Source organism: Oryctolagus cuniculus, chromosome 6 (assembly GCF_964237555.1).
Source record: "Oryctolagus cuniculus chromosome 6, mOryCun1.1, whole genome shotgun sequence".
In the NCBI taxonomy this organism is placed as follows: domain Eukaryota; kingdom Metazoa; phylum Chordata; class Mammalia; order Lagomorpha; family Leporidae; genus Oryctolagus; species Oryctolagus cuniculus.
This window is the reverse complement of record NC_091437.1, coordinates 30,379,515-30,406,464: the sequence shown is the minus strand read 5'-3', so window position 1 is coordinate 30,406,464 and position 26,950 is coordinate 30,379,515. Positions and strand designations below refer to the sequence as shown.

The 26,950-nt window shown below is 50.9% G+C and overlaps 1 protein-coding gene across 4 annotated transcripts in view; it reads right to left on the bottom strand.

Annotated features, from left to right (window-relative positions):
* ARHGAP26 (Rho GTPase activating protein 26) overlaps positions 1 to 26,950 on the bottom strand; it is a 457,022-nt gene that overhangs the window by 294,690 nt on the left and 135,382 nt on the right. For all 4 annotated transcript variants that reach the window (XM_051844367.2, XM_051844368.2, XM_051844369.2 and 1 more), the window contains exons 7-10: positions 21,425 to 21,529; positions 19,923 to 20,052; positions 14,521 to 14,621; positions 8,465 to 8,559 (exon numbers count right to left, since the gene is read on the bottom strand). In XM_051844367.2, coding sequence (XP_051700327.2) covers positions 8,465 to 8,559; positions 14,521 to 14,621; positions 19,923 to 20,052; positions 21,425 to 21,529 — 431 coding nt within the window. The remainder of the gene's footprint in view (positions 1 to 8,464; positions 8,560 to 14,520; positions 14,622 to 19,922; positions 20,053 to 21,424; positions 21,530 to 26,950) is intronic.

Sequence of the window (26,950 nt, the reverse complement as noted above, 5' to 3'; positions counted from 1 at the left end):
CCAATAGACTGTTCAAATCTACCAGCAATCTTTCTAGGCTCATGATTCAGAGTTGAACTAACCTTCCATTTCCCCGAGCTTTCCCCCACATATATGAATGTATGTGGGCCCTTGCTGAAATTCTAGTGTGTGTTTGTTTTTTCTTTAATATTTGTTTTTTCATCTAAAAGGCAGAGTGGCAGAGAAAAAGACATGAGAGGGGAGAGATCTTCCATCCACCAGTTCACTCCCTGAACCAGGGGTCAAGAACGCCATCCTGATCTGCCCACATGAATGGCAGGGAACTAAGTACTTGGACCATCTTCTGTTATCTTAGCAGCCACATAAGTAAGCAGAAAGCTGATCAGAAGAAGAGTAGCCAGGACTCAAGCCAGCACTCTGACAGGGGATTCTGGGGTCTTAAGTAGCAGCTCTACCCACTGCACCATCATGCCAGCCCTGAAATTGAGTGTTAGCAGCACCTAACGTGATTACGTCCCTCGATTCTCTTAGGCAGTAGTCCTCAAGGTCTCAAAGGAAAGAATAAAATAACCTATCTCAAAACTGCACCGCTATATAAAAAAATAAAATTGAACACCTACTGGCACATAATACTGTATTAAAAGTGATATAGGGGGTCAGCACTGTGGTGCAGCAGGTTAATCCCTCCGCCTGTGACACTAGCATTCCATATGGACACCAGTTCTAATCTCAGCTGCTCCTCTTCCAATGCAGCTCTCTGCCATGAACTGGGAAAGCAGCAGCAGATGGCCCAAGTGCTTGGGCCGCTGCACCTGCACGGGAGACCTGGAAGAAGTTCCTGGCTCCTGGTTTCAGGTTGACTCAGCTTTGGCCATTTTGGCCATTTGGGAAGTAAACCAGCAGATGGAAGACCTTTCTTTCTCTCTGCCTCTGACTCTGTAACTGTCTCTCAAATAAATAAATAAAATTTAAAAAAAAAAAAGTGATACGGGGCAGGCATGGTGGCACAGCAGGTTAAGCCTCTATCTAGGACCTCAACATCCCCTATCAGAATGTCTGGTTTGAGTCCCAGCTAACATGTGCTTCCAGTCTAGCTTCCTGCTGATACCCCTTGGAAGCAGCAGAGATGACCCAAGTGCCCGGGCTCCCATCACCCGCGTAGGAGAGCTGTGTGGGCTTCTGGTTCCCGGCCTCAGCCTGGCCTTCTGGTCTAGCCCTGGCTATTGCAGGCATTTAAAGAGCGAAACAGCAGATGGAAGATATCGGCTGCCTCTGCTCGCTCTCTTTCTCTCTCTCTCTCTCTTTCTCTCTCTCTCTGTCATCCAAATGCAGGGTACCTGGAGGGAGGAAGAAGACAGAGTTGACAGTGGCTGGGGCATGGTATGGGGGACTGGCTCAGAGAAGTCTACATCTCCCACCTAGTCACAAAAAGCTCGCCAAAGGATGACTTCAGAGCGGTATGGAAGAATCAGACAGGGCCTTCTGAGGAAGAGCAGTCAACAGGTTCACAGCGCCTCATCACTGCTGCCTCGCCGGTCAGTCAGGAGGGTCTCTAACTGAAGAGGGAGGGAGGGGTTCCGGGTACTCCAGCGCCCCCACCACTCTCTAAGATGCAAGAGCCAAGGACCTCTGTGTGCTGCGTTTCCCCCGCAGCATTCTGAGCCTCCAGGTTTGTCACACAACACTCCACATGCAGGTACCTCCGTTGCTTCAACATGTCTGTGTGTGTGCATCCTACACCCAAAGGTAGGCTCCACTAGGGGAAGGACTGTGCCTGTCCTATTCCCTGTCCCACCTCCAGCCCCCTGGGGCCCTGCACGTCTCACTAGCTCTCCCCACTGCCCAGCTCCAGAGTGTGCCAGTGCTAGGGAAGGGCCTCTCCCCGCCCCCCCGCCCCGCACAGTTTAAATACATGGACTTCTGCTGCAGTCAGCCGAACAAAATAAAAGCATTCTAATCGTTTCCTTTCCCTGTGCATAAACACGGGCCCCCAGGAGACTACATGGATTCGGGGACTCACAAGAAGCCTTTGTTTCTATTATTTTCCATATGGTTTAGTAGCCTCTCCTGGAAAACATTCGGGAGAAAATATCCATGTGTCACTTACATCTGTGAGAACAGTCTTAAAAATAAACAAATCCAGGGATGCTGGCACACGACCACCAGCACAATTGTGTCACTTAGACAAACACTCGCCCTACGTGTGCCCACTGACTTCCCTAAGACACGGCACGGCAGAGTGCAGAGGTCGGCAGGCAGCACGGAGGCAGGTGCCACCACCACCGAGGGGGAAAACGATAAATGTGGTTAATTAATCTGTGAAAAATACGAACCTCCAAATGCTGGGTGCTGTGGCAAGGTAATACAAAGAACGTTTACTTATTATGGTAAAAAAATAAAAAGGGGGGGGTGCCAATTTTGAAGAAGCTAATGAAAGCCGGTGGGGAGTGGGGACGGGGGTAAAAGTCGTCCAGACCAGAGGAGGTGACAGACGCGAATCGGCAGCTCCGTGAGTAAGACTCCTAGTCGATGGGGTGTGGAGCCGACCTCCAAGAGGCTGCCCAGGGCCGGGACACTGCCTCCCTAAGGGGGACGCTGTAGGCCAGATGGCATTAGTTTCACAGAGCCATGGACAGCGGCGTACCAACGTGTGGTGCATCTCAGGAGTAGAGCCTGCAAGTCTGCGGTGAAGGAGCCAGCAAGGTCGGCTCCCCCGGGGTCTGTGAGGGACACCCCGTCCCGTGCCTCACGCGTCTCTGGCTTCTGGCGATGCACTGACCAAGGTCAGCTCCCTAGGCCTGGAGACGCCTCATCTCCACCTCACCTGGGTCTCCACTGCAGGTTCACACAGGCTCTGTGCTCGTCCTCCTCGGTGCCCGTGGTCCCCCTTCCTGTACGCACACCACTGACCTCGTTTCAACCCAAGCCCCTCCATGAAGCCCCACTATGCACAGAAGGCCACACTTCAGAAGCTGAGGATGCAGACTGCGACACACAAACCTGGTACAGGCACAACGTGACCCAGAGCGGACACCTCCCAGCAAAGCAAGAGAGCACTCTGGCTTGGAGCATGGTGTGGCAACATCCCACAGCTGCACAAGGCAAAGATCTCTGCTCCAAGCCCTATCATATTTGTACTGTTAGAGCCCGGGAAGTGAATCTCAGAAGGGGAATTCAGAGAATATCATGTTGATCATGATGCAAGTTTGGGGTTTGGGACTGAAAAATGCAAAGCAGTTCTCCCAACTTAAAAACTTTCTAACGCTGGGAATAATAAAACCCTTCGCAAGGGAAGCCAAAGACATGAAGAGCTCTGAAACGTCTGCTCCGTGAAACGTCTGCTCCATGAAACGTTCGTGCAGGGGTCTGAACCCACTGTGGTTGGGCACTTAGGTCGGAACCGACCCCAAAGCCAGTTCTGACAGGGAAAATAAAGCACCCGTCAGAAGGCACCAGAGGAGAGGATGTTCCTGAAAAGGCCTGGGGGCCAACGCGTGCAGGACACAGCGCAAAGTTCTGAGATAGCAAAGGACTTGGAAATACGAATTAAAAGATTTCTGAGATCGTGGTCCATATTAAGAAGGAAGGATCTCTGATGCATGAAGTTCCAGGACCATAGATCTAAACCCTGAAGCCCTTGAAGCAACGCTTCACTGGATTCCCTGTTCACTCACAGGCGAAAGAGCCACAGCGGTTCTTCCTTTAGGACCTAAGCGTCAGGAATTCGCCCATTTTTATCAGGATCTGAGGATGAACAAACGGAGAGCAGTGCACTCAGATGTAATGAAAACAATCAACTGCTGAGTGGCACCACTGCTGTGATTTCTCCTACCCATGCTAGTCTCCCTGAGTTAGAATACAGAAAGAAGAGAAGAAAAAAGGAGTGTGGAAGGAAGTGTGGAAGGTGGAAGAAGAGACGATGAGAAACCAAACAGAATTCGTGGAACACAAGCCAAGTGCCACGTGCTGGGCACTCTGCTCTCGTCTTCATCTGCTCTTAAAAATATATATATATTCACATATTTATTTATTTATTTATTTAAAGTCAGAGATAGGGAAAGACACATACAGAGAAAGAGAGACTTCCTCCAAGACTCCCATGTGTGTGCACGGGCCCAAGGACTTGTGTCATCTTCCAATGCTTTCCCAGGCCATTTGCAGGGAGCTGGATTAGAAGTGGAGCAGCCAGGACAAGAACCAACGACCATATGGGATGCTGGCATCACAGGCTGCGGCTTTACCAGCTACTCCACAACTCCAGCCCCTTCGCCAGCTCTTTCAATTCAGCCATGCAAGGGTTTCTGGGGTCACCAAGTTGTAGACAGAGGACAGAACCTAGTGAGTGCCCTAGTTTAATGTGCCGTTACGTTTTGATGCCTAACGCAAAGCATGAGAGTGCAAATGGCATTTCTCAGCTTTCACAGACTACAGGTTGAACGTTCCATTGTGTCTCTGCAAGGCAGCCACGACGGCACAGGGCTCAGCACAGAGAAGGGTTTCTAAGACTGGCCCCCTCGGCTCTGACCCCCCCTCTGCTAAGTCTCCTCGCCTCCTCAGTGGCATGGGGCATGGGGGCACCTGCCCCCCAGACTGCGGAGAGCATCACGGGAAGGGAGGTGCACAAGGAGTCCGCTCATTTGCATCTTTGTTCTGCTGTAGCTGCCTCGCAGTGTGTCTCAGAAGACAAAAGTTTTCATGAGTTCCGATCAAACTGTGCTGCTTCAAGTACCCGTTAGCAAGAACGCAGGACAGCTGGGTCGGGCGCTGTCGTGCAGGGCTTCAACCAGCACGTCCATATCAGAGTGCTGGTTCCGGTTCGGGCTCCTCAGCTTCTGATCCAGCTTCCTGTTAATGTGCTCAGGAAGGCAACACTTGAAACCCCAAGTCCTTGGGTCACCCACAAAGCAGACCTAGATAGAGTTCCAGGCTCCTGGCTTCCGCCTGGCCCAGCCTGGTTGCGAAGGCATCTGGGGAATGAACCAGCATATGGAAAACAGCTTTCTCTCTCTCTTTCTCTTTCCCCCAATCTCTTTCTCCCTCTTCTTCCTCTCTGTCCCTCTTCTTCTCTCTCTGTGTCACTCTACCTTTCAAACAAATAAAACACATAAGTCTTTTTTAAAAAAAATAAAAAAGAAGAATGGACAACTAAAGAGCTTAAAAATGTGGACTGCAGAGTGTCAGGCTCAGAGAGTCAGACTGCACAGTTCTGGGGTAGGAATCAGGAACCCATGGTTCTAACAAGGCCCCCCAGGGGACGCCCGGAGCAGCCGCCTCTCACCCAACAATAAGACACGGTTGTCATCAGCTCACAATACTGATCTGCTGAAATAAGCCACATAAACCACACACAGATACGTACAAGGGATTTCAAAACACTTCTGGAAAAGCTGAATTAAAAATAACCTATTGTAGTGCAGACGACTTGAAATCCACGCAGCCCCACTGAAGGCACTGGAAACAAGACAAGTGGAGGCCCCGGAGGACAGGCCTCAGGCACGGCTCCCAGGACGGCCTTTGCCCTCTCTTCCTACTCTCCCCCAGGCTTGTGAGGAAAATGCAGGACACTGATGCCAGAAAAGCAAAAGAGGCGAAAAAGCCTGCCAGGCCAGAACCTCACCTTTGAGACCTACAGGGAAAACAGGAAGAAGCAATTCCATGGGGCTCTTCTCACCTCCTGCTCAAGAGGACACCAAGGAACCTGGTTCTGTTCTCTTTTGGTGAGGCATGGTGTGGGTGGGTGGGTAGGGGGGCTGATCCTCCACCCCCTGGTTCACTCCCTAAACGCCTGCAACAGCTAGCACTGGGCCAGGCCCAAGCCAGGAGTCCAGAACTCCATGCAGGTCTCCCAAGCGGGTGGCAGGAAGCCGGAGCAGAGCAGCAAAGCTCCCAAACCCCAGCCCTTCCACACGGGAGGCAGGCACCCAAGCCAGACGCCCGCCCCAATGGCCTGGGCCTGAACCGTGACTAGAACCCTCCACGTCAGGCCAAGGAAGCAGAGACAGAGATAGAGGAGAAACCAGCTTCCAAGCGCACCAGGCACGTGCGTGTGCCACATTTGTCTCGGCATACTAAAGGGGGGGGGGGGGGTGCGAGGAGAGCTGGCAGGGGTGGAGATGAGACTGCTCCACGGGGACTTCTGATGGCCCCAAAGTCCACTCGCTGCCACTTCTCAGAAACCTCTGAGGAAGAAATACAGTGAGCAAAGCAGCGCAACCAGGTGTCTTTGAGCTGCTCTCCAGGGTGACGGGGCCTGTGGTGTGAGGGACGCCCCCTGCCACACGGCCGGGCAAACAGACCAGCGTCTCCAGCAATGCACACAGGGCCGGACCCAAATCCCCCCTGCTTCCACACATCCTTCAGGGACGCCGGTAACCGAACTCCCTCCCATTCCACGCTCGCACTGGAGAAGACGGACGCCTGCAAGTGCTCCGAGCACCCAGACGGAGGGGTAATGAGCAGGCGGACCCCTTTCGATCTGAGGAAGGCTTCTGCGACTCCGGCTGCTGCCCGGCCCAGCCCTCGAACTTTACCGCCCCTTCCCCCCTTGCCCTGCACACTGAGCGGCTGGGACACTTTGTTCCTTTTTAACAAACTAATTATTCTCAAACTACGTATTCTCTGTGGTAGATGTTTAGCCTAGCAGTTAAGAGCCAAGTGAGCATGCCCAGGATGCCCACATCATAGAACCCGCTCCAGCTTCCTGCCGATACAGAGCCTGGGAGGCCACGGTGATGACACAAGGGATTGGGCTCCTGTCATGCATGTGGGAGGCCTGGACTGAGTTCTTGGCTGTCAGCTTTGGCCCCAGGAAAGAGCTACTGAGGGCCTCTGAGGACTGAACCAAACAATGAAAGCTCTCTGTCTGCCCCTGCGTCTCAAATCAAGAACAATGTAAAAACCTCACACTGACTTATCTGCATATAGAAGAGAAATGAAATGCCAACTTTGATGCAGGACAAGCTAATCAGCAACAAACACTGACAGCCAAGTACCTAGTATCAGCCACTCCGCATTACCGCCTTTTCCCTGCACGAATCCTTGGGACTAGGCGCTATGACATCTTTGTTTTCCAGATGAAGAGATCAAGGCCCTGGGAGATGAAGACACTTGCTCCAAGTCACATGGTGACAAAGCGGCCAAGTCAACATCGAGATGCAGGTCCCCTGGCTCAGGAGCAGGAGGTGTAAGGGCTCAGCTGCTTACCAAGTGAGGTTAGTCTCCTCAAGGCCCCGCTGGCCCCACGGGCGCTCCACTGGCCTCCAGCAGCCACAGCGGAGAGGAGACACCTGTCGCAGGAAGGCACTGCAGGCCTGAAGCCTGCCTGAGCGCAGGAAGCATCCCAGGGAAGCTGAAAGCACTGGCTTTTCGTTTGTTGTTTTTAAATGAAAGGGAAGAGATTAAAAGGCAGGATGGGAGCATCACGCTGGGATTTAGGATCTGGGTGCTAGCACTGCGGATCGTCAACAGGCAGCTCCAATAAGCTGAACACGTAGGTTTCACTGAAGGAATCAACCTGTTGCCAAGTGAAGTGTCTCCAGAACTGGAAGGCTGTCAAACAAGCTTAGCACCATGAAATGGTGCAACTTCACGAGAGACTCTGCAAATCCCGAGGCGTACAACACAGCCCTCTCCTCTTCTTGTCTTCTTCTCTTCCTCTCTTCCTCTCATCTCTCCTCTCTCTCTCTCCTCTCTCTCTCTCTCCCCCCGAGACTAACTGGTGTCTTTCCTGTGTGCCTCTGCACACAGAGGGAGGGAAACACTGTAACTAAGATTTATTTCATTTATTTGAGAGGTAGAGTTACAGACAGACAGAAAGGCCTTTCTTCCATTGGTTCACTCCCCAAATGGCCACAATGGCCAGAACTGTACCAATCCAAAGCCAGAAGCCAGGTGCTTCTTCCCAGTCTTCCATGCAGGTGCAGGGGACCAAGGATTTGGGCCATCCCCCACTGCCCTCCCGGGCCACAGCAGAGAGCTGGACTGGAAGAGGAGCAACCAGGACTAGAACCCAGCATCCATATGAGATGCCAGCACTACAGGCAGCGGCATTACCCCCTACACCACAGTGCCGGCCCCCCCGAAACACTGTAACTAAAAACTGGTGTTTTATTTTTATGAGTGAAGCTTCTTCCATCCAATCAAACACTGTGTTAATTTTTAGGTAGAAAAAGAAATCACAAGGGGCTGAAACAATTGTGATAAAATGTTCTCTTTAAACACCTTGAGACATAACTCATATTCCTGAGCTGCAAAGTGCTAACAGGGAAGTCAAACCAAACCAAGCCAGGGGTTCGTGCCAAGCCTCAAAGACAAGCAAGTGTACTGACCCTTGCATATCCACGAGGACCTGAGGCCTACTCCAAGCGGAATGAGTGTGCAAGATGGAGAAGAAGTGGAAACGGGAAGGACGGGGGGAGAGAAGGACAGAGGGGGCTGACAGCAGACGGCAAGAAATCCCCATTCAGCAGCATCTGTTTCTGAGAAAACCGCCCCGGCGACTCACCGGTCTACAGCTTCCACGTCAAAGCAAAACCTCTTCTCGATGGAGTCTGTTTTGCGCCTTGTGCAGGACTTCAGGGTGATTGTTTCATCTTCTCCCTGGTGGTACAGACAAACCATCAAGAGGAGGCCAGAACACGGGCCCTGCCCCTCTGCAGGAAGAGCAAGGCAGACAAACAGCAGCAGTCGCTGTGTCCCAAACCGGAGGGTTCTCAACCACACAAAGCAGAAGACTGCATGCGGCCTCTGGCAGGGACTCGCGCAGCGACAGTCTGCACACCTCGTTGTCCTGGGAGTCAAACATCTGTAGTACCTGTGCACCAGGACAGCTCAACATCAACCCACGGCAGATCAACTAGACGGGCCTGAGACCAAGACAGTGGTCTCTCCTGGACCCTGAGCTTCTATGACACTGGGCTGGTCATCACATCTCAGGAAGTTGTGGGAGACCAGGCCACATATCAGAACGGTGGACCCCTCCCTCCCGCACTGCAGTGACCACAGTTGAAACCACCTGTTCACACAGGTGATGATTGCAGTAACTCCTCTCTCCTGGTTAAGCCCGAGTTCCCTGAAAGCAGAGACTGGGTCTGTTTTTGCTTATTACTCTTGTGTCACCTAAGCTCATGGATCCCAGAACACAGTAGGTGCTCAATAAATCAGTCTTAACCGTTTTACTGACATTTAATAATGTACAATAGACTGCACCTGTCTAAAGTCTACACTTTATAAAGTCTGCCAGCTGTACTTACCAGTAAAGCCATCACTACAAGCAAGCCAACGAACATCTCTCTCCCCTCTGGGCCCTAGGTAATGCGCCATTCCTCCCGGGCCACCCCCAGGCGACCAGTGACCCAGCTGTTAGTTTGCACCTCCATCTTTGATATAAATGGAGTCCCAGAGTGTGCACACAGTGGGTCTGGTTTCTCTCCCTCAGCATAACTGTCTCGCAGTGTTGTGTCTGTAAGGAGTTTGTTGCTGAGTAGAATTCCATGTTGAAGTCAAACACGCCACCTTCACCGCCTAACACTGCCGGGAAACACAGAAGCTATTCTCTCGAATTTCTTCCCTGCCACTTCCGAGTTTGTGAGGGTTCCCGTTTCTCCTTGCCTCTACTGATCTTTTTTCTAAAGCAGGGGCAAAATTAGGAAGCTTCCCATGTGAGTTACAAGAGGAAATGTGACTACATAAGGTACATGTAACCACCTATTAATATCAGAATATCACCAAAACACGGAACCTAGGAAGAGACAGTTTATGTTCCCAAGCCTTACATCTATTGTCTTTTATTAAATAGCAAAGATGAATTTCTTAGATTGAGACTTGTTCCTTCTCCAGTTTGTGAAGCACCGCAGGGTGTTAGATAAAAGTTCCAACAGCCCATTGTTTAGGACCAAGCTCCCGTGGACCACAGAGATCAGCGTGGAGTCACCCAGGCTCCAGGCTACTAAACTGAAACTAAGCTCTTTACTGGATCTTCCAAGAACCTGGGAGAAATGAGAGGTAATGGCAGAATTTTTCACAGATGCTAGCCTCTGTTGCTAACACACAATAATAAAGTTCTTTCTGCCTTAATCTTTATATTTACAAAGGTAGCCTGAAGTCAACCTTATGTAAACCAGTTTTTTTTTATTTTATTTTCTTCTGTTTTCTGTCTCCCTGTCCCACCTTACAAGGAAAGTGGCTTTGAGATGACTTCATTCCTGTTTCTGCTTTCTTCAGCCTTTCTCTGCCTGTCAAATCCGCCTCCTCCGCTTGGCTCAGAGGGCCACTTACTGTGTTCTACAGAATCAAACGTTGTTCCATTCTAGAACTGCAGATCAACCAGCGAAGGTCTTTAAACTGTTGTGAGAAACAGTCACACACGGGGAACTGTGGCCCTGCTGACACCTAACTAGCTTCAGGTGTCACAGCGTGGACCAGCTTCCGCCAGGATCTGCTGGACTCATCAAGGCTCAGCACAGAAAAGACGCAGCCGACCACACCCCGTGAGAAAGCCTGCAAAGGGGACCCAGCTGCGCAACTACTGGCAACCTGGAGAAGTGCTCGGTACAGATAACCATCGCATACATACACAAAAAATCACTATGATGACACTACAAAGAAAAGGGAGGGAGAGAGGCAGGATGCGCTACAAGAGCTGCGTTAAGAGGATCTAATGTGGTCAGGTGTCGCTCCCCCTCTTCATGGAGGAACGACACAGGACCCTGCGCTGTTCTTTCGTCTGCTCGGCCCTCCCCGGGTTTGCTGCTGGTTCTTCCCGGGTTGGCTACTGTCCCTTCCACCTCCGTGGAAGGGCGGTTCCCCCTGCCACATTCCCCACTTCCGCAGGGGAGCGGCACACCGCCGGCCGGCTCTCTCGGGGGCTGCACAGGTGTTCCCCTTAGATGTTCCCCTTAGATGTTCCTCGTGCATGCCATCTCTCTCCTCCTTTATAGTCCTCTGCCAATCCCAACTCGGCTGCCCACACGCCGAGTACACTGCTCTCCTCCAATCAGGAGCAAGTCCTACAGTTTATTGGTTGAACTGGAGGCAGCTGTGTAAAAGCTGTTTTCTTCTCTCCCAGCGCCATATTGTGGGAGAGCAGATGCATAGAATAAGTCTTAATTCCAGTAACAGTCTAGTCCGGGTTGCTCCCCACAGTCAGGAAGGTTAGGAGAGGCTTTCTGAGCTGAGATTAGGAGATGAAATAAGAAGACAAGGATGGGCTGGAGAACAGCAGCTGCAAGGCCCTGTGGTCAGGGTCTAGGAGTCCTGCAGGAACAGGATGGAAACCGAGACAGTAGGAGGCCCAGAGGGAACCAGAAAGTGACACAAACAAGAGTCTGAAGGAGGGCAGGGGCCAGACCACGCGGCCAGAAAACAACCAGGGGTCCCAAGCCAGGGAAGGCACACAATCAGCTTCAGGCCGCTCCAGGTCTTCCGAGAGGAGCCGCATCTCAGAGGGCAGGAAACGGGGAAATTCCTTCACCACAGGGGCCAGGTCTCCCAGAGGGTGGAGCAGACCTGCTCACAGCTCCAGGCCCAGAGCTAGAAGAGGAGGAGCTCCTAAAGCCCGGGTAGGGAAGGTCCAGCCGGGGGCCATTCAAGGTCCACAAAATCCTTTGGTCTGGTCCTGTCAAAGCAAACACTGGCCAGACTCTGAAACTCAGTAAATATACAGCCAGCAAAGTTTAAGCTGATAACTGTGATATTATAAATATCCAAAAGGCCCTTGGCAGGAAAAGGTTCCCCACCCATGATTTAAAGGAAAAAAGTCCAAATTCAAGACAGTGAGGGGCAGAAAGGATGGAGAAAAGGATGTTAGGATCAGAAAACATCCTCCTGTCCCGGGGAAGCCCACCTCCAGCACCCAGGACAGCTCTGTACAAACAGGAGTGCAAAGACAGCCCAAAGCCCTCCCTACAGATCGCCATGACGTCACACTCCTCCTCCCAAAGGTGGAGCAGAGAGAGCGACATCATGGCAACGACAGTAGCTTTAGATCAGGAGACTGAGAACAAGGATCGGGGTTTGAGTCCTGGCTCTGTACCCCACTGGCTGTACGACCTCATAAATCACTTTCTCAGAACCTCCATTTCCTCTCTGCTTCTTTATTTTTTAAAGATTATTTATTTGGAAATCAGAGTTAGAGAGAGAGAGAGGGAGAGACAGAGAGAGATCTTCAATTCTCTGGTCCATTCCGCAGATGGCTGCAAAAGCTGGGTCTGGGCCAGGAGCCAAGAACTCCATCAGGTCATACAGCTGAGCAACAGGGGCCCACGGACTTGGGCCACCTTCTGCTGCTCTCCCGGCACGTCAGCAGGGGGCTGGATAAGAAGCAGAACAGCAGGGCCTTGAATCGGTGCCCCAGTGTGGGAGGCCGGCGTTCTAAGTGGGAGCTCACCCCTGTTGCACAACACCTGCCTTTCTGGAAGAAGGAAGACTGGATCCAACACTGTGATAGAGGACAATAAGGATACTGGAAAGTTTAAAGGGTAAAATAAATGTGACAAATTAATACAGTCCATCATGGTATCGCGGTCCTAATGTAGCACTCATTAAGTGTCCCCCGTCCCAAGAAGTTCATTTCCACGGCCTCAGATACACCTGTGAACTCATACACACACCTGTGGACAACCTAGTGGGGCATTTCCTATCTGGGCTTCCAAACCTCTGCCATAACCGGTCCCCACCTTGCACTTTCAAGTATGAGAAGACAGGGGTACCGAAACTACAAGAGTTCTTCATTAAAGGTTTGGGGAAACACAACATAAAAAGCTCCAAAATAAAGACTGAGGGGGAGAGCGATTCAGGGGCACTGGTTTCTCGAGGACTAACAACTCCACTTGCAGAACGCAGGCCCCACCTCCACTCCCACTGCATGAAAAGCAGGGGTCCCTATTCACACAGTGTCTCGTTTCCCACTACCTCTATTCTCTCCGTGTGACGATATTTTAATATGTCCACTTTCCTGGGATTCTCTGCAAATCAACCCCTCCTCTGGCAAGAATCATGACAAGGGCTGTGCTACTGCTCAGATACGGGGAGGGAACACAGATGCTGCCAACCTCCTCTACCACGGCTCAAGGACAGGAAAGCCGGAAGGAAAACTGGGAGCGGAAGAGAGCAGGGGCCCAGCACAGCACGGGGGTGCAATGCCAAAGCCAAGAAGCTCTTTGCTTCTCCACGCCGTCGCCACGCACAGGCAAACCTGACAGGTGCACAGACCTGCACCACAGAGAAGAGCAGGCATGGAACGCTTACAGAGGACCACAGTGAGACACCACTGCCAAATCATTTATGCTAAAGACAGAACCACAGAAATGATTCTGAGCACAATGTAAATATTTTCTACTAAAAACACTAAAATCTCTAAAGGGAAAGTGAAACTCCCATTGAAACTTGGGGGTCAGGGGACTTTGGGGGTTCATTTCAACCAACAGGGCAAAAATAAGGCTAATGACTTCCTTGTTTTTAACTGACAAAGGCTAATGGCTTCTAAGGTCAGGTCATTAAAAGGCAATGCAGTGTCTGCGTCAGCTGCTAGAACATGCACTCCTGAAAACCTGCAGCTGCCCTGAAGCCACAAAGCTGTCAGGAAGCCCGAAGGAGGCCATGCAGAGACCCGACAGACAGGCCCTGAGGTTACCCCGGGACAGCGGGAAGAGGCAGACAAGGAGAGCAGGAGAGGGGAGGAGCTGTATCTGGCCAGCTTCACACTGCGTCAGACCCTCTTCATCACAGCTCTAGCACCAGATGATGAGACCTCACGAGAAACTGCAAGCCCCCTGAATTCCTGACCCACCAAAACCGCAAGACATACGGAAATGGCGAGGTTTTAAACACTGCTACGTTTGGGACTAACTTGTTGCGAAGCCAACAGGTAAGAACAATCGAAGCATCAGCTGGGGGCCTGCACTGTGGTGTGGCAGGTTAAGCAGCCACCTGCAACGCTAGCATCCTCTCTGAGCACCAGCTCCACTGCCACTCAGCTCCCTGCTAGTGCCCCTGGGAAAGCAGTGGACGACGGCCCGCCACCCACATGGGGGATCCACATGGAGTTCCAGGCTCCTGGCTTCAGCCTGGCCCAGGCCCAGGCCAGCAGTTGCAGTCATTTGGGAAGTGAACCAGCAGACTTAAGATTTATTTCTTTCTTTCTCTCTCTCTTTCTCTCTCTCTCTCCTGTGTTTCTCCCTCTCTGTAACTATGTCTTTCAAATAAATAAATATTTAAAAAATTACAAAGAACGGTCAGCTGGCAGTCCTGTGGATATGGAGTATGAGTGGCATGAACCAGTTTCACAGAATGACATGGTAGCGTGTGAAAATACTGCACACACTTGACAGTGTACCTGTGTGGAATATATGAAAATTTCCCAACTATAGCTCCTAATATAACTCAGTACTAATAATTCTCTTATGTTCATTATTCTTCAAGGCACATTGCCTCCTGGAGCTACTGTATAAAAATTGGCAATAACAGTGAAAGACTGGCATTGTGACTTTACAAGCCTATTATAATCACTGTTCACATAGATTAGCCAAGCAAATCAAGCATGAAATTAAAACACGAACTCACCCCCTTTCCTCCTGACTTCTGGTCAAACGGCACCATGCTGATCTGCTTGGAATCCCGCTGATATGTACAGTAGTGCTTCACCCAGGAAGTTCCAAAGTGACCTGCAAGGAAACGTTCCCCGTGAATCACCTGTGCGTGCCCGCGGCGTGCTGCACCTTGTTAACTGAAGCATCACACAGCAGCACTCACCTGCCCTCCGATCGCCTTAGGGGCAACATACTCTCCACCCAAGCTAGAACCACACAGACGGAAATCCCATCCCACAGGCTGCAAAGGGAACCAACCCAAGGCTTTCCCCCAGGGACCAGAGACTGTTTCCCACTCCTGCACCATTGTAAGCCGGTCTTACAATACAAGGGAGGAAGAGGTTCCCTGGGGAAATTAATTCACATTCCCCTCATCAGTCTCCACGTGCTATTTCCGTGCTGTTCCCTGACAGGAGGAGGACTGAGGGATGAAGGGAGGAAGCCTCCTCCAACTGCCGTCACCGCTCCCATCTGTGTGATGACATCACACTCCCCCACTCAGCGCACAGACCTCGGAGGCGCTGACCTACTTCCCAAGCCCACATGTCTGCTTGACTGAGCTCAAGAAGATCTGAAAGGCAGCCAAGGAGACCTCAGAGACGCCACAGATGCAGACAGGAAGTGACTAGGAGTGCCCGCGTGCAATCTAAGCAGGCTGTCCTTCGAAATTATCCCTCGGGAAGGAGGAAAACGCCATGAAATCAAGTTCTTAGCATACCTCTGCTTTTACTCAGTGTGGGGCCAATTCTTTTAACAAAGGAACATTAGGAAGAGAAGGCACTTCAGGCCAAAAGGACCTCAGCCAATACTAGTTCTGGAAGCTTACAGCGATCATATAGCAGATACTGTTAAATTTGAAAAAAAAAATTATGAAGAGCATTAGCAAGGATGTAATAACTATTAATGGTATAACTGCCAATCACAGATGCTGGATGTCTCTTAGTAAACGTGGGCAATGCAGCAAGTGCTCCCATGGGGGCATCAAGGACAAATGAAATCAACAATCACCCGAAGCCCAGAGCTGAGACAGGGGGCAGGCAGCCCACATGGGCGCCCACTCGTGTCCCTTCTGCCCATCTTCTAATCCAGCTCTTTGCTTATGGCCTGGGAAAGCATTGGAAGATGGCTCAACTGCTTGGGTCTCTGTACTCACATGAGAGACCCAAAAGAAGCTCCTGTCTCCCAGCTTCAGATCGACCCAGCTCTGGGCACTGTGGTCATTTGGGGAGTGAACCACAGGATGAAAGACCTTTCTCTCTGTCTCTCCCTCTCTCTGTCTGTAATTCTACCTCTCAAATAAAATAAAATCTTTAAAAAAAATCATCTGAATGTATTCTCCTTGCTGGTGGAAAAAATTCTAATGACAGCACAACACAAAGATTGCAAAAATGCATAAGCATGGACAAACTGAGCATCAAGCTAAACAAAGGGCATTAGCAGATTATAGATAAGTCAATAAAACAGGAATGCACAAGTCCCTACTGACGACGGAAAAATGGATGGATGGATGGATGGACAGGGGGACAGGGTGACAGGAAGAGAAACTGGAAGGAAGAAGAGAAAGGATGGCATTTCTCTATAGTAACAGAAATAAATAACGGAACTAGAAAATTTCCTCCTTGCAGCCATCACAGAAATGACCAGTTCAGGCATAGACTATCAATGGACACTAAATCTAAGGGGGAAAAACATGGTCAGAGGATCTTAGGGTAGCAACCTACAGATGGCTGTTTAGTTGTAAGGGCGAAACAGCGACTGTACCATTGAGAAATTCACATCACCACCGAGGAGCAGATGGACAGCACACGCATCAGACCACCGTCCCAGAGACACACACAGTGTTGCCTAGGTGGGACTGCACCAGGGAGGCATAACCTCAATCTAATCATGAGCACACGCTGAGGAAGACTCCTTAAAGGGACTGGCCTGCGTCCTTCCAACACATCAACGTCCTCAAAGGCAGCGAAAGGCAAAGGAACCAATGCACAGTAAAGGAGACGGAAGTCATGGCAACGAACGTCAATATGCATATGAGATGCTGTCCTGCAGGAAAGCACAGTGCTCCACAGCAGTGTTATGGGCAACACTGGAATATGCCAGCGACCAGCTCCAGCCAGTCCAGGGCTCCCAAGGTGTGAGAGGGGTCGGTGCTCGAAGAAATGAGAGACACTCACAGCAAGGCTGACGGCATGGCCCTGGCTCTGGAGCACCAGACTTTATTTTTATATTCTAAGTCACATAATGATTCTTTCTACTTACAATAACAAGTCTGTGGTCCACTTTCATCTAGTTACAATATCTTTGATTTTCATGGGCATATTCAAAACATGGGTTACTATCACAGACAGGTGCAAGATAACAGGCTGCCCACACAAGCCAAGACCTGGAGTGCTGTCGAGCTACGCAGAAATTGGCTATACAAGCTAGAATATTATCTTCCTAATCTAATCTTTACTAGAAGCCCCAAGTTCAAAGCAGGCCCTTTTTTAAATGTATCCCCGCTTTTGCAGTTGTTTCTGTAACTCTAACTTCTTTATCGTACTTATTTCACTTAGATCTATTCCACAGTTTTGATATCCTAACCATTGTTGTATTTGTAGTGCATATTGAATTAAAGCTTTAATAACATTTATCTTTATTTTAGTGGGAAGTATTTACCAGGGAGCCTGTTGCCTTTTAATTCTTTCCCACAAACAGCTCAACCTTGCGTAAAGCATTAACCCTTTCTCCTACACTAACATCTGCTTGATTAAAATTCTACAAAGCAATGGACATTTTGGGGATTATGAGACTAAGCGTTCTTCCCTAAAAAATAAGAATACAGCAATCATTAGCGGGACCTGCAGGAAGCCCCGGCTTTCTTAAGCAGAGTGTAGTTCCCAAGAAACCTAAAACCACCAAGAGGACCACAGCTGAACTTCTCACACCTTGCTGAGACAGACCTTCGGCTGTGTCCTTGTCAGCCAGCTGAAGTTGCCTTGGGCTCACCAGGAATACAGATTGGAATTAAGATTAAATAGTGTATCAGTAGGCCTGGTGTTGTGCTGCAACAGAAAGTGGCCACCTGCAACACTGGCATCCCACCTGGGTACCGTTTTGAGACCCAGCTGCTCTACTCCCAATCCAGCTCCCTGCTAATGCACCTGGGAAAACAGCGGAAGATGACCCAAGCGCCTGGGCACCTGCACCCAATGGGAGACCTGGATGAAGCTCCAGGTTCCTGGTTTTGGCCTGGCCCATCCCTGGCCACTGCGGCCATTTGGGGAGTGAACCAGCAGATGGAAGATCTTTCTCTGTCTTTCGAATAATGAAATAAATTAAAAAAAAAATAAGTGTATCAGTTATCAATTCCCTGGATGCAGTTACATGAAAGAATAGCCACATTCTTAGAAAATTTGCACTAAAGGAACATGGCATATGCAACCTGTTCTCCAAAGGTTCAGGGAGTGAGTGAGTGTGTGTGCACACACATGCACGCATATGGGTGGGGGCGGGGCAGATGTGCACCCAACACAGGAAGAATGGTGTAACTGTGTTGACATGTTAAAAACTAGTTACATCTAGTAATATTACAGTGTGACCTACATAATTTTTCCAACTTTTCTTTGAAATTATTTTTGACATTATTTCCAAATAAATTATGAAAAATGACACAAAAATTTTGAAAAAAAAAAAAAAAAGCTACACTCCCACGACACTTGTCCCCCCTGGATTATTTTGTTAGAAAACCAAAAGGAGGCTCTAATGGTGATAAACACATCAACTTGGAAGAACACATGAAGGGTTGAAGAAAATCGCTGAACGGAATGTGACAATACAAAAAAGCAACATTGCTTTCCTATATGTAAGTGAATGCTGTTAATTCATGAGGCATTATAAATGAGCACTGAGCTAAATGTCTGCAATCTTGAAAATGTAAATAGACCTAAAACCATCTTTGGGTAGGACTTCAGTAGGCAAAACTGGGGTCACCTTCTGTGCAGGCCTACATGACACCTGCAACTAAAGTTGCTTCCATTTCTTCCAAAGATCCACAAGCTCTTTCCTGTAAGGGTCAGGGACTTAAAACCTTGGTCACAGCTCACACCTCCAACCCCACTACTGCCCTCATTGTCACAAGCGAACAATTTGAAGGCCAAGCAAATTCATGGGTAATCAACACACAGAATCATCAGTAAAATCATGTATTTCTATTCTATTCCATGAGCGAAGACACTGCCCAACTCTACATCAAGGGGACATCCAAAAACGAAAAGCTGCCACACATCTGGGAGGAGCATTGAGCTCTCCTAAGAAAGCAGGGGAGGAGACTAGAAAAAGAATTACTCATTAAAAAAAATTTACTTTCTTTCATTCCTACATTGCATGCCTACAATAAATCTGAGAGCGCTCCCCGGAAGAGCACAGCCCCGTCACAAAGCCCTCTCCAGGCCGGAGGCACAGATGCGTGGAGGCACTAAAAGCCCCACATTCGCAGCACCTGGCATCTCTTCCCCTGACCTCATTCTCAGGAGGGCAAAGGCTCATTCTAAGCTGTTGCTTCTACCTTAAATGTCAGGGACTGGGAAGAAGGGAGACGAGAAGAGGGTAAGGGCCCACGTCCTAACCACTGGGGCCTCGCTGCAACAGCTGTCAAGAAGAGAATCAGCGAGCCGGCGCCACGGCTCAATAGGCTAATCCTCTGCCTAGCGGCGCTGGCACACCAGGTTCTAGTACTGGTCGGGGCGCCGGATTCTGTCCCGGTTGCCCCTGTTCCAGGCCAGCTCTCTGCTGTGGCCAGGGAGTGCAGAAGAGGATGGCCCAAGTGCTTGGGCCCTGCACCCCATGGGAGACCAGGATAAGTACCTGGCTCCTGCCATCGGATCAGCGCAGTGCGCCGGCCGCAGTGCACTGGCCTCGGCGGCCATTGGAGGGTGAACCAACAGCAAAAGGAAGACCTTTCTCTCTGTCTCTCTCTCTCTCTCTCTCTCACTGTCCACTCTGCCTGTCAAAAAAAAAAAAAAAAAAAAAAAGAATCAGCACTGGGTAATGCTGCTGGAGATGAGGACCCTGATGGACGGCGCCGCGCAGCAGGCTGGACCTCTTCAAGGCTGCGCGGCTCAGGATGTGGGATGTAAGACTACGCAAAGGACAGAGGATCGTCGAGAGCCCAGCGATGCCAGGGAGAGAAGCGTTTCAGGGAATCCCACTTCCCAAGCGGACTCCGAATACGTCACTTGAGGGAGATGAATCAGTGGACACCACCTTTCCCTGTAAAAACTGAACCACAAGATCACTGACCGCCCTTCAGACCCAGACCGGGCGCTGCTGGACGTGCCCTCCGCCTTGCGGGCAAGGGGCCGAGCGCACGCCAAGTGGTCCAGTGCAAGCACTTACGTTTCTCCTGCACGTAGAGGTACCCTTCCATGGTGTACGGGCTGATGGTCTTGTGTTCAAGGGGATTCTCCTTCATCTTCCTCATCAGGGACTCCACTTCTGACCTGGTGCCTTCAAAGCGATTTCTTGTCTGGAATGAGTGAAAGGGATCTTATTGCAATCAAGCAACGAAACTTCCGACCAGCCATTCAGATACTCAACCTGAGAGAGAATGCACGTTCAGCCTTCTAGGGAAGGGGCAAACATTCATTCCTGAGTTTTGTATTTTGGTGTCCAAGTCCTATGCCAGAATGACTCTCAAACTCTAGCAATCATCAAAGCCATCTAGGCAACTTACAGAAAATGCAAATGCCCAGGCCTCACGCCCAGATACCAATTTAGTTTCTTAGACCCTGAAATGTGAGCTTTGAATAAGCATCCAAAGTGATTCTGTTTCAGAAGGGCCAGGGATCTTCATGCCTTCAGACCTGCATGAAACTCCTGCACTCAAGGCCACTCACTACCCCCACCAGTACCTGTAACGGGTGAAGGCTAGAGGCAAAAGGGGAAGGGGCCACAAGCCAGGCCCCCTGGCTTCTATTCAGACCCACCATGAAGACCCACCCTAGCTCCAGGGCCCAGGGGGCACTGATGAGGTCTCGCCATCCTGCTACCCCCACCCTGGCCCAGCTGTTTCTGTGCCACTGCCCCCAGTAAAACTGCTGCACCAACATCTCTGTTGCAGAGTCGGCCCCGGGAGGAACCCAGCCTGAGGGAAGCCCTGCTTTGTGAAACCTCCCCGACACTCTGCGACTCCCTGCTCTGATGACACAGGGGACAGGGCAGCTCCTGGCTCCTAACAACTATGCCACACCAGCACACAGACATACCCGGGCTTGTTTCCTACACAGTCACCCTGAAGCAAAGACAAGAGGAAGACTAACAGGGTTCAGCATGCAGTGAAGGTGAACACTGGAGCCCAGGGAACTGCTCTTAAAAGCCCCACGCGGGATTCTCTGCACAGAGACCCTGTGTCATAACTGGGGGGAGGAGACTGGGAGCAGAGGGCACTGACTGGGATTTCCGGTGAGCCTTCCTAGGAGATGGATTAAGAGCACATCCTTTAAGCAGGAGGCCAGCACGGGGCCCCCACCCCCATCCCCTGAGCACACACTCCAAAATGTCAGGCAGACAAGTGCACAGAGGGAGGCTGGGCTGGACTGGGCGGGATTTCCACTTCCAAAGGAAATCCTGACTGTGATGCGACAGATCTCCAGCCTAATGGGCAGCAGCACTTCCGAGAACATACAGAACAGAAATAGGGCTTTGAAATAATAAAGAGCAGGCGTCTGACCAGGGCCACCCTCAGAACACCTGCCCCCTGCTGCTCTCCAGACCCGGGCAAGACCCACCCGGCCCTCTGCATTCCAGGCCACGTGGGTGGGCTCCCTGGCAACCAGACCCACGCTTGTTTTTCCCTTTCCTTACCCAGAGAAAGGAAGCCCATCCCTCTGCCCACTCACATTCTGTATGCTGATGGTCAGCTGTGTCTTGAAGTCGCCAAAATCCTTGGCCAGCTCGTAACCGTGGTGATAGAAAGTGAAGAGGCCCTGCAGGAAGGCCAGCAGCTGGAACAAGGAAGGTGCAGTGAGACGGGCAGGCTGAAAGGGGACACTGTGTGGGTGTATCTGAGTTCCCGACGCTGTTGTGAAAGCCGAGAACACAGCAGCAAGAACGGATGAGCAAGTGCTGCACACCCCTTGTGCGCCAGGCACTGTGCACTCCTCGGCTCCACAGCACACTCAGACAGCCAACGACCCAAGGACCACTGCAGCCCCCACTTCACCAGCGAGGAAGCAGGTTCAGGGAGGTTAATGAGTACCTTGCCCCGAAACACCCCGTGAGCGGCAGCCAGGATTCCAAACCAGGTCTCCTGGGTGGCAGCATCGCTGTTGCCGCCCTGTGAGCCTTAACACTTGCTCAGAACATCAGTTCTTCAGAAACCAAAGACCAGAGCTCTGGCTCGGCTTCCACTCTGCCATTATTTATTTATTTATTTATTCTTTAAAGATTTATCTATTTATTTGAAAGTCAGAGTTACACATAGTGAGAAGGAGAGGCAGAGAGGGGTCTTCCATCCACTGGGTCACTCCCATGATGGCCACATCAGCCAGAGCTCAGCTGATCCAAGCAGGAACCAGGAGCTTCCTCTGGGTTTCCCACGCAGGTGCAGGGCCCAAGGATGTGGGCCGTCTTCCACTGCTTCCCCAGGCCACAGCAGAGAGCTGGATCAGACGTGGAGCAGCCGGGTCCCAAGCCGGCGCCCATATGGGATGCTGGCATCTTTACCTGCTATACCACAACACCGGCCCCCTGCCCTGACATTTATAATAGACAGTGATCCCACTGCAGAGCACGGGCGAGAAGGAAGCCACCGTGTTCTGAGTGCGCAGTCTACCTGGCAGAGGCAGGCACAGAAATTCACCCAGATCAGACTCCAGCCGACGTGTGTTTCTGTGCTTTCCCCAAATTATCCAGAAGCCAACACGGGACCTCCTTTAGTTAATTATTCCCATGCTGCCCCCCCCTTCAGGTACACGGGCTTCCCTGCATTCCCGGGCTACTGAGTGAGCTCACTCGCTATTTAGTGTTGTCCTTGGTGAACAGTGAAACATCCGTCTACCCCAATCCTTGAATACTGAAAAACTATCCATGTCCCCACCGGGAACCCCCGCCAGCCTTCACTTCTCCAAACTCAACAACGTCCCCACAACATCGTCCCGAGCTGCACCCAACCCCGCCCCTGCTATGCTCTCCTGGCCCCTCCAGCTGCCTGTGTCCATGCCCCTAACTCTGCCTTTCAAATAAATAAGAAAAAAAAGAAAAAAAAAAGATGTATTTATTTATTTTAAGAGCTACAGAGAGATGGGGAGAGAAACAGAGAGGCCTTCCATCTGCCATCTGCAGGTTCACTCCCCACATGACCACCAATGGCCAGGACTCAGCCAGGCCAAAGCCAGGAGTCAGGAGCTTCTTCTGGATCTCCCATGTGGGTGGTAGGGACACAAGCACTTGGGCCATCTTCTGCTGCTTTTCCTAGGCCTTTGGCAAGGAGCTGGATCAGAACTGGAACAGCCGGGACATGAACCAGTGTCCCAGGCATTAGTTTAACCCACTACACCACAGCGCCAGACCCTGCCTCTTCTGTTCTGATTAGCAGCCCCAATATTCACTGAAAAAGGATGTGGATCTCATCCCACACACCCACCCCCACGCTCTCACCTGGCTTACAGCAGCGATGGTAGGCACCATGGCAGGTGGCACTCTAAGCTCAGAGTGGTGACCTGTCTTCAGGCTAAGTCACATAACCAGCCCAGTTTATCAAAGAGCTCTGGGGACTGGTGTTGTGACACAGCAGGTATAGCTGCCAGGCTGCTCTACTTCCAATCCAGCTCCCTGCTGATGCACCTGGGAAAGCAGATGATGGCCCAAGTACTTGGACCCCTGCCACCCACATGGGAGACCTGGACAGCATTCCAGGCTCCCAGCTTTGACCTGGCTGAGCCTAGGCCATTGTGGTCATTTGGGGACTGAACAAGCAGATGGAAGATCTCTCTATATATAGGACTGTGCCTTTCAAATAAATACATCTTTAAATAAATAGAGAGTTGTGCACTGAGAAATCAGATAAACAATATGGTGCCGTGACATCCCTCTGCCACTGTCCCAGACACTTCTGTCCCCTTGGATTCTCATGGGAGGTGGGGAAGCAGGCATCAGGGGCGTTGTGGTTGTCAAGGCATCTAGTGGAACCATACACAGATCCCTAACACAAATCAGCGAGTGAGTGAGAACCACAGACTACCGCTGCCAGGAACTCTCTTCTGCGAAGAGGACCAAAGCCTCCGTGCATTATCTACATGAAACTCTGGCCTGGGTGCCTCAGGGACAGAGCAAAGGGGCTCTTCCTGCTCAAGGCAGTCCGGTACTCTCAGTAAGGACCCTCATTTCCTCTTGTTATCTCTGCCCTCCCTGCTGGGCCCCATCACTGTCTGAGGCCCTAGCCCACCCCTGCATGAGGATAACGCAGAGGACAAGGAGCTCAATTCTAAGGCCATTCCTCCCATGAACTCTGATCTGTCCAAACAGGGCCTGTCTCTCTCGGGCTCATTCAGTGCTCTCAACCAGCCCACTGAGAAGACGCCACTTGGGCAGACATCCAAGGGTTCCACAAGCAAGACAGCTGAGTTGCTGACATTAATTTCTGTATTCACGTTCTTTGGTCTCCTGCCTTGACCGTCCACAGGGGAAATGATGCCTTACTGGTACTGCGGCCCACTTCCGCCTCCCTGCCCTCCCCCAGACCCTCTGAACCTTGGCACCTGCATCACCTGCGGGAAATCAGAGTCCAGGCCTTAGACTCCACGGACGGAGGATTCGGCTGCTGGGAGGAAAGGCTTCTGCCGCAGCCCACCTGGCCGTCAGCTCAGAGAGCTCAGCGCCTCCACCAGGCAACCACAAAATCCCAGGCTGGCTAAGCGGGCCTCCCTGCCTGCCTCGACCTCCCACCTATCCCGCTGGTCCTCAGAGTGGGGCTGCATGCACACGGACTCCTCCTTCCTCGCTGACCGTGGACACCACTTACTTTATTTAAAACAAAGGTGCCACTGTTGCCATTAGTTCTGGCTGCCCACTAGACCAGAACAACCATCACGTATTAAATCGTGTTCCCTCAAACACACATGTAAGCTCAAACCCCCAACATCTGAGAATGAGAATTTATTGGCAAATGGGGTCTTTACGGAGGCAATCAAGTTATAAAATAAGGTAAGTAGAGTGGGTCCTAATGCTTTCAGGAGCACAACATGGCTGTGTCCTCATTAGCCTGGACACAGAAACACACAAACAGAGGGAAGCTGTCCATGTGAAGACGGAGGACGGGCACGATGCACCCAAGGGGACCCCTCAAAGCTTATGGAAGATGAAATCAAAATGTCAGTTTAAAAATCTGAAATCTATTTGCACAGGGGTCTTCAGAAAGTTCATGGAACATGAGTATTACAAAACAAAAGAAATTAAGCATATATCTTACAAAGACTCTGCACCCAAAGCAACTCATCTTTTACTTCCATTTTCTGGTGAACTTTCTAAACCTTTACATCAACCAAGGAACACCACCAATGGCCAGCAAAGGGCCAGAAGCTGGGGAGAGGACAGAGCCTCTCCTTCCAGGTGTCAGAGGGAGCGTGCCCCTGCCTACACCACAGCCTCACACTCTGGCCTCTCCAGCTGGGAGACAAGATTCCCACCCAGTCTGTGGTACTCCTTACAGCAGGCCTGGTACACACAGCTACCAGGCATCACTCACTGACGCAGCAGACAGTAGGGCAGCCGAGCCAGCTAAGCCACCAAGCTCCCTCAACTCGGTCTTCACGGGGGACACCGATGATACTCTGGGCGGTGAAGACCATGCACATCCTTGACATAACACAAGCACTGCAGAGCTGGGCGGCAAGAAACAGGTACGCCCAGCCTGACGCGGAAGACGTGCTGTGGTGCAGGCCAGACCGGAGAGGGGAGAGGCCCAGGGCAGGAAGGGAGGAGAGAAGGAAGCTGGAGGACAGTAGAGGAAGGAACGGCACCAAGAAATCCTCAGGGCCCACACCTTGAAGACAAGGAAACACAACGACGCCGGATGGACATGAATCAGGTCTGTACGGGATGCCTGACAATTCCCCAGCAGAACCCTCGCAGAACTGTCCTTGAGTGCCGAGAGCAGTGCCTGGGAGCACTGGTGCAGGACTCTGGGAAGCTGCCCCCGGGGCTTTTCCGCTGAAGACTTGGCTAATTCCCTCAAAACACTCTCTTGGTACATGTTATCATTCTTGGGCCCTCCAGGGAGTCAACAGCCAGCCGCCCTGAGCGTCCCAAAACACTGTGGCCATGGCCTCTGCACATGACCAGCTCACTTCTGCTGGGGCTGAGCCACTGCGGCCGCTGGGCAGCCACTGCCTCGACTGCACTTTGTCTTCAGGATCATCGAGATTTCCACGTCCTGCTTCAGATTCTCCATCCCACTTGTTCAACATTTCCACTGCAAGTTCTGCTCTCGTCTACGGCCGATCTGGGCTCTACTGCTGTGGCATCGACCGAGAGGAAAGTTTTCCACTTTGATTTATCAGTCATGATTATGTACGCCCAACCAACTGAGACGTCCATGGTGTTGGCTACTGTTTCTGCTGTCAAGTGCGGATGCTCTTCCATTCGCACATGAACGAGATTAATTTGCCCTTGGAAATTCACGCGGATGCTTTGTTCCCACAGGCTTCATCTCCTGCATTGTCTCATCCCTTCTTCAAATGAGGCATCCACTTAAAAACCACAGAGTTCTTTGGGGCATTATTCCCATAAACGTCTTATAAGGCATCAATGATTTCACCATCCTTCCACCCAAGCCTCCCTATCAATTTGCGGCTTGTTCTTGCTTGACTCTTTACAGAATGCCATTATCTGACAGGCTCTCTGGAAACCAAGGTCTAATCCTTCCAAGAGCCTCAAACTAGCCAGGCTTAGACACTGGTATAACAAGTCACTAAGAGCATATTTTGGTACCAAAAATAATTTTGAAATGTATGTATAGCATTTTTTTAAGATTTTATTTATTTATTTGAGAGGCAGAGTTACAGACAGTGAGAGGGAAAGACAGAGAGAAAGGTCTTCCATTGGCTGGTTCAATCCCTAAATGACCGCAACAGCTACAGCTCAGCTGATTCAAAGCCAGGAGCTTCTTCTGTGTCTCCCACACGGGTATAGGGGCCTGAGCACTTGGGTCATCTTCTACTACTTTCCCAGGCCATGTTTGAGAGCTGGATCAAAAGAGGAGCAGCTGGGACTAGAACTAGCACCCATATGGGATGCCTGCGCTGCAGACAGAAGATTAACCCACTGAGCCACAGTGCCGGCTTTTCCATGAACTCTTTGCAGAGCCCTTGTATTCAGATCACAAAAGGTAGATTAAAGCTTTAAAGGAATTGGCCGGCGCCGCGGCT